The sequence below is a fragment of the Monopterus albus genome, unplaced genomic scaffold, assembly GCF_001952655.1.
Source record: "Monopterus albus unplaced genomic scaffold, M_albus_1.0 scaffold27.1, whole genome shotgun sequence".
Lineage (NCBI taxonomy): Eukaryota > Metazoa > Chordata > Actinopteri > Synbranchiformes > Synbranchidae > Monopterus > Monopterus albus.
The window spans coordinates 1,493,878-1,501,613 of record NW_018127907.1 but is presented as its reverse complement, the minus strand read 5'-3'; the positions used below and the strand labels follow the sequence as shown (position 1 = coordinate 1,501,613).

At 40.4% G+C, this 7,736-nt stretch overlaps 1 protein-coding gene and 1 long non-coding RNA gene across 2 annotated transcripts in view; one reads left to right on the top strand and one right to left on the bottom strand.

Annotated features, from left to right (window-relative positions):
- Positions 1-1,090, top strand: part of LOC109957584 (uncharacterized) — a 14,951-nt gene extending 13,861 nt beyond the window's left edge. The window contains exon 3 of the long non-coding RNA XR_002274569.1: positions 970-1,090. This is a non-coding gene — a long non-coding RNA (uncharacterized LOC109957584). The remainder of the gene's footprint in view (positions 1-969) is intronic.
- Positions 1,091-1,699: 609 nt separating this feature from the next.
- On the bottom strand, positions 1,700-7,240 carry fnta (farnesyltransferase, CAAX box, subunit alpha). The gene is made up of 9 exons (XM_020595566.1): positions 7,025-7,240; positions 6,461-6,546; positions 6,087-6,201; positions 5,556-5,660; positions 5,122-5,248; positions 4,748-4,896; positions 3,188-3,250; positions 2,754-2,946; positions 1,700-2,614 (listed from the first exon to the last, which is right to left on the bottom strand). The coding sequence occupies exons 1-9, from the start codon at positions 7,150-7,152 to the stop codon at positions 2,459-2,461; spliced, it is 1,122 nt and encodes a 373-aa protein (XP_020451222.1). The 5' UTR covers positions 7,153-7,240; the 3' UTR covers positions 1,700-2,458.
- Between the last annotated feature and the right edge of the window lie 496 nt (positions 7,241-7,736).

The window sequence follows — 7,736 nt, the reverse complement described above, 5'->3', positions numbered from 1 at the left end:
TATACGTACAACCAAAAAAAGATTCTGTGTTTCCATAAGTGGAGTAAAACTATGGAATAATTTAAGTGTGGACATAAAAAACAGTAAGAAAATTGATGAGTTCAAAAGCAGATATAAAGGTATGTGTCAATCAAGATATGGGCAAGAACAGGCTAAATGATTAATCAGATGGGAGTGTGGATGTAGAATATGTATCCATGTAGTAATACTGCTTACAAACCAATGATGATAAGATGATGTTAGGGGGTAGGACTAGATAAGTCTAACTTCTTCCTACTTCGTTCAAGCATGTACTAGGTATAAGCAAATTGAAAATATATTTGTGGATATGTCTGGAATTATGTGTGGTTACATACTGATTGTTGTTACATGTTTGAAAGAATAAATAAATCAAATCAAATCAAATCAAAGCTGGGTGTTAAAACAAAGCGACAGGTGATTGCAAAGACACATGCAGTCACAGTCTAGTTGTTTTCATCAGACAGGTTCCTGTAGTCTGAGCTTTTTCAGTTTTCTGTAGCTATAAAAGCACAGTGTGAAAAATACAGTCTGTGTACCCCCTCAAAAATCATACACCTGCTGCATGGTTCTGTATCAGTGTGCTCCTGTGCCCACACAGGATTAACTGGCTTTTGCACTATTTATAAGGAACCAATGCCTCAGAACCCAACTGAATCTTGTCCAGGACTCTACATCGATATGCTTATCTCTTGTTAATCTGCTGCGCCTGTGCATGCATCTGAAAACTAGCCTGTGGCACCACAAGGCTTCTTGAGAACTGCCGTTGTGAATATCACAGTGATGTCTGAACAGAAGATTTTTGGTTGCTGTCTGTCACCTCGATTTAATAATTTCCGTAGCCTGCAGGCCACAAGGGAATCTGGGTGGTTCGCTTGAACTTTTGTTGGATTTAATTAGTATTTTAATTACAGGCCGAGTCCTTTTTCTTGTTTTGTGTTTAACCACTAGGCAGCAGTGTCTTCCGAACAATGCTGGATGCAGCAGTTACCTTATCTGTTAAGAAATGGTGCCACCGATGTTCACTTGACAGCCTGGACAAGGCGTGATGGGGCCTGTTGTTATGTCACCTCTTAAGGTATGTGCTTTGTGGTTGTTCAGACTAACTACTGAAGTTTTTTTTTTTTTTTTCCCCCAAAGGGCTGGGTGAGAAATGTGTTAGTCAAATGGTTTATTACACTAAATGGCCCCTCGTGCTCCGTCATAGCTGCTGATGACGTGAATTTGCAGATCAGTGTCCTCCACACTGAGGAAAAGCAGAGAAAAGCAAGCATTTCTACATAATATCAAGTATCTGGGGAAGCAGTAATTACACCCTGGCTGCTTGGTTAGGAGCTAGAGGGGATGGATTGTGTTGTAGTGTCAGTAGAAGTACAAGCAGCTGCATCTAGAGGAGTAAATCCATTTCCTAGCTCCCAGGGAGTCAGGACATGAGGCTGTGTCAATACAGGTGGTGTATGAGCAGGGGGTGGTTTGTCCAGTTTTCTCCTGGCAGCATAGGTCAGAACACCAAACAGGACAAACCCTGCCCAACGGCAAGAGAGTGGCTCATTTAGAGCAACTAATTTGAGGAAAAAGGAAAGGTCGATGTTATGTAAGATACTGATCAGAATGCAGCAGCATACGTCTGCATTTCATCAGTCATCTCTTATTAGCACTGATAACATATTACAAACCAGTGTTTTTAGTTTGTTGTGCCGAGTTTTATTTTTACATTTCATGATAAATTTCCCTTCATTAAAAAACCTAAATACTCTGACAATCAAGAAATTTTCCAGGATTGAGCTGGGTTTACATGCACACAGTTCTCCACATAGTCTTATTGTGAGTCCATTCAAACATACGCCTGTAGAAGGAAAACCTCTACAAACACATTTATAAACTACTTGTAAAGGATTAAATAAGTCAAAGCTCCTACTAGTACAGAAACATTTTTCTCTAGTCAGACATTAACATGTTCACCTATCAATAATTAAAGACTAAGAATTGGATATTAGTGTGCCTGTAAACACACTCGAGGTGTTGTCAGTACACATGGCATGGGGACTGTTGGCACACTGTGTAGATGGCAATGGCTGATATGTTCAGGCTCAAAGAAACAGATTAAGAAGAAGTAACTAATAAACCTGAAAGGTGCTGATACAGTCAGTTATTTGTGTGGTTTATGGTTTAAAAAGACAAACATAATGCTTTGTTTAAACCATGTGCAACATTTGTAAATTTTAGCCGGAGGAAAACTTTCAAGTACTTTGTGCCTTGCATCTGTTAGAAGTCCATCTCAGTGCCTTTTGATGACCTCATCTTAGTGATTATTTCAAGACATTTCTTCAGCAATATACACAATAGCAATTTACAGTAATACCACATACAGGTTAGTTCTGTAGACATTGCAGATGAAGATGGCTAGGAGTGGAAATTATGAGTCTGCTGGAAGTCTCATCTACTGCTGTGTAGATGCTGAGAGGGAAGGTTCAGCGCTGTCACCCACAGGCTCAGAGAGACTGGTGCTTCTGTATTTGAGCTTTAATGAACGTCCCAAAAACAGCCAGTACTCCTTACGGATGGTGTCTTTCTCTTTCGCCAGAAGGTCACAAATCTTCAAATGTGGAGAACAAACATAAGAAGGGTCAGAAAACAGCAGCAGCAGCAGGAGCATCAGTTCAGGGCTCAGTTTAATCTACAAACACAGAATTGCAACGTTAACAATTTAAGTTTGCCTTTAACAAAGCACTTACTTCTAGAGCTTTTCTTAAAGTTTGCTTTTGTTCCTCCTCCCCCCCAGTTTCCTTCTGGTTGCCGTTCTCCAAGGCATCCTCATAGCAGTCAAACAGAAATGCGAGAAGGTAGGGCGAACAGTGGGTCTCCTTCAGCTCCAGGACCCTCTCCAGCAAGCCTGGCTGAGATGACAGACCTTTGTCTTGTAGCATCCTTGTTTAAAATAAATAAAGTGAATACTGTCAGTGAGCGTGTTCATTTTTAATAACCAAGTCTACAATTGCTTTTTCCCCTGTAGCTTGTAATATACTGTGAATGTCTGAATGGCCATAGCAAATAAATGTCCACGAGTCACTCTTAATGTGAAATAGGTGAATCAGATAAAAAAAAAGAACATATTAGCTTCCTTGCACATGTCCTGGGATGTAAAATAATCTGTATCTTTACATCTTACCCTTTCAAATAGTTCCATGCACTTTCATTGTGAGGAGCCTTCCTGATCTGGTTCAGACAATACCTTGCATCAGGAAGAAAAAGTACAGAGTCAGTCACGTACAATGTGTGGAGAAAACATTTCAGGTGCTTGCACATACATAAGCAGAAATAAGTACATTTAAAAACTTTTTTGTTGTTGTTCAAAAACATCCTTACTTTGGCACATAATTACAAAATGTGATGCTTACTGCTCAAGAAAATAAGCATGTTGAATATAGTCATTTGGCATTATTTGTTTTATCAACAAAAGATGAATAAAATGTCTTCACATGTGAAAAATCAAATCCTCTGCACACAGTGATGGGGAAAAATAGACACTCCTGCATTACTATTGGATAATGCACCACTTCTCCCTGAAAACTGCTGCAAATCCCAAATTCTTTGGTGTCATCATGTTTATTTCTTTGGATTAGAACGACAAAAAAGCCAAATCCAATACATTTCACACAGAACTCCAAAAATGGACTGCTCAGAATTACTGACACCTTTTCAAACTCGTCAGAAATAGCTGCATTTCAAGCATGTGATGCTCCTCTAATTTGTGATGAAACTCACCTGTAGCCGCCAATATAGAAATCCCACATGCAACCAGTTAAAATGGAGAAAAGTTGACTCAACCTGTGTCGTGTGGACCACACTGAGCATGGAGAAAAGAAAGAAGCGCAATGAATCGTCTGAGGATTTGAGAACCATAAGAGTGGAAAAGCCTGGACAATGGGCAAGTCCATCTCCAGAGATCTGGCTGTTCCTGTGTCCATTGTGCACAACATTGTCAAGAGGTTTACAGCTCATGGCGCTGTAGCTGATCTCCCTGGATGTGGACGAAAGAGGAAAAACTGATGACACGGTGGAGGTTCACTGATGTTTTGAGGTTGCTTTGCTGCTTCAGGCCCCCGATGTCCTGAGTGTGTGTTTGGCTTTATGAAATCTGAAGACTACCAGTGAGTTCTTGGGCACAATGTAGGGACTAGTGTCAGAAAGTTGCGTGTCTGTCCAGATCTAAATCCCATAGAGCACCTGTATAGAGATCTCAGAACAGCAGCTGGGAGAAGGAACCCTTCAGATCTGAGAAACCTGGAGCAGCTGGCAAAATAAGAGTGGTCCAACATTCCAGCAGAGAGGTGGAAGAAACTCAGTGGTGGTTACAGGAATAGACTGATTTCAGTTATTTTGTCCAGAGGGTTGTGCTACCAAATATAAAGTTGAGGGTGTCAGTAATTCTGTCCAGTCCATTTTTGGAGTTCTGTGTGGAACATATCAGATTTGGCTTTTTTGTGTTGTTCCAATGCAAACAAAAGAAATGAACATGAGAAAAGATTTTGTAATTGCAACAATTTTCTGAGAGAAGTGGTGAGATATCTGACACAAATGGAGGGGTGCCAATATTTTTGGCCATGAGTGAATAAGGTGTTTATGGAAGAAAATGTCTTTCCAAAAAGGCTAGAATTTTTAATATCCAAATTTAAAAGGTGTAAATTAACTGTATCCAAATCCTGTATATTTTTGGGAGAGTACTCACTGAATCTCTCGCTCCACTATGGCTGGATCAGAGAAGCCTGTAGAGTGAGAAATGACAAAATGCCTCTGGTTCCATGCTGAATTATTCCTCACATCATCTTCCAAAAGATTCTCCACAAACTCCAGCTCCTTGTCCCACAGTTTGTACTCCTGAGAATTAAATAATACAACGCATTTGTGTTCGTGTGATGCTTTTAGTGGTGGCCCTGCAATTCTTGTGACAAATACTGACTCAAGATGAAATCAAACACCACACGAGACAACCAAAATAATAAGTAAAGGATTCAGTCTGGCAGAGTGGCTCATTGTGGGCAGAAACCTGGATGTCTGTCCTCAATTTTGAAGCCAAACTTTGCCGAGAGCTTGAACACCCACCTGGATGACCCACTGTCTGTGCTGCCAGGCGTGGTAGTTCTTCGCATCTTGGCTGAGAATGTCCGCAATGAACTCCAGTTCCTCTGAGGGGTCATTCAACCACTCTACCACCATACGTCTGTGATGCCTGCAAGTTTGGAAACTGTTAGGGTGATTTTTATTTTACGCACTTATGAAGGGTTTTATTTTATAGCACACATAAGTATACATACTTACATGTCACAGATATGTTTATGTAGTTTTCACCCAATTATATCAATATAAAAGAACACGCCTCACAAAACCCAGCCTTATATTTAATATTTTCAATGACCTGGATGATTGTGTCCTGTTCCCACTGTCCCCCTTTTTTCTTTCTCTGTTTTCAGACATGTCATCTAATTTAACTGATGACAGATCAAAAGGTGGCCTGAAATGGATTTGCCAGTACTCACCATACTTGATAGTTTTTGGGTTGCTCCTCAATGATGGCAGTAATGTAGCTCATCTCCTCTCTCAGGTCCTTTGACAGGGCTTGCAGCAGTACTCGCCTGTAGTGCCTGCACATTAACCAAACCAACGAACGGATATGTTTTCACAGAGGACACAATAAACGGATGTGGTCCCTTTTTTTTTAATTTCTATTTCAGAAGGTACAAGAGACTAAAGACCAAGACAAAATGAGGTTTTCTGTACCTGAAGGGACAGCCCTATATAAACACAATGTAGGATCCAAAAATAAACTGTTGTATAGTTTGACTGAGGAGGCACAGCACTTAGGAGCCACAGCCCAGCATGAGTGGGAGGTATGACTCTTTCCAGTTGGAGGCTTTTTGAAGCATCATCCAAAGTACCACTGTGAAAATACTGCATTAAACTAGGAAAACAAACATTACCTCTTGATTTGTTTCCCCACCATCTTATAAAAAAGAAACACTACTAAACAACAAACATTACTTTTCCATATTCCAAACATGCATGCTCACCACACTGTGTAATTTGCAGCATTTAGCTCAATAGCCTCTGCTGTCAAGGCGAAGGCCCGTTCACTTTTCTCATCATTCTTCAGGAGGGCACGGAAGTAGTCATAAACATCTGAGACTGTTGGGGAAACACGTGTAAACTGTTTATCTGCACGTCTCTAGTACAAAAATGCACTCTGCATAGATTCAAGCACCGGGTTTATAGGTTTTCTTTAAGTGTAGCTTACTGAAACGGCTGAAAGACACATTTATAAAGTTTTTGTTTAATCGTGAAAACATTCAAATATTCAGGTTAAGCTTATAGGAATGAATTGCTTCCAATTCCATGGTGTCTAATACTCTGATCTCCATTTCATGCCAACAGGAAACGACCTTACACTTTTCAGAATAGGCGATCTTCACTACAGGATTTGGCCCATCATCCTGAACAACAGGCTCCAGGTCAGCCCAGTCCTTTCTGTCCCTGTAACACAAAAACACGGGAGGGGATTTTCTGACCGCTATACTGCAATACAAACCACCCGAAGGTAGCTAAAATAACGGAGTGCTCTTCGTGGTGCTGTGTTAAACAAAAGCGATAAAGATGTGGATTCATAGTAAAACCACAGCGATTCATATAACGCTGAGTCTGAGCATCTCAATTTAACTTACGCCTTCTCCAATTTTCATTTTGGGGCAGTGGCGAGGATGAACTTGCCAGTCACCATTCTGTCAACACAGCACTACTTCAGTAAATAAATGTTTACGGTTTACTGCTGCTGATTCCACTGCTCCTAACTTTATTATAGCAAGAATTAACGACTAACGACGCAGACAAGAAAGCAAGTTATCAAACATTACCGCATTATTAAAAGTAGCTTAACAAGTTAGCTAACAGAACAAGTAGCTACAGTTAGCGCATAAATAAAACTAGCCGAACATTTATAGAAAATAAACACTACCTGTAAGATATATATCGAGTTGGGTCAACAAGGTAATCATCCCCGATGTGGTCCTCAGCCTCTGCATCAAACTCTTTATCTTCTTTAACTTTTACAGATTCATTCGAAGTTTCTTCGACACCTGACATTGCTAGCTTAGCTTAATCACGTCTGTTCCGCGAGCAAAGGAAACGACGTTAATATCCGGTGTGGCGACAGGATGCGTTTACGTACTGTGGGAAATGTTGCAGTTTTAAAAATCACAAATCTATTGTTGTATTTAGGTAACGGTGGTGAAAAAAACATATAACTGAAGAAGTGAGTCGCAGAGCCAGCAATATAAAGTGACCGTGCCGATGATTAGGTGTTCGTCGTACCATAACATCTAGTACTCGAGCTGCAGAGATGCGACGTTTAAGGGACAGCTTCCCCACTTATATGGTACTGGGCTGACTGAATCCCACCAGACCTGCCAAACATTTTACATATATCGAGAACGAACGCATATGTACCTCATGTTTTATTAACTAATTTCATCTTTGTGAAGCACTTTGTAACGTATGTTTAGAAAGGTGCTATATAACGATCGCTTTACTTTGATATACATATGCAACAGGCTATATGTACAGTGGTCGTGGGTCTGATTGGCCTGTTAACTCTCTTTTCCCAAAGTTCCCGAATGGCATGAATAGACTTTGACAAAACCCTCGAATCACATCGCACAAGTATTTTT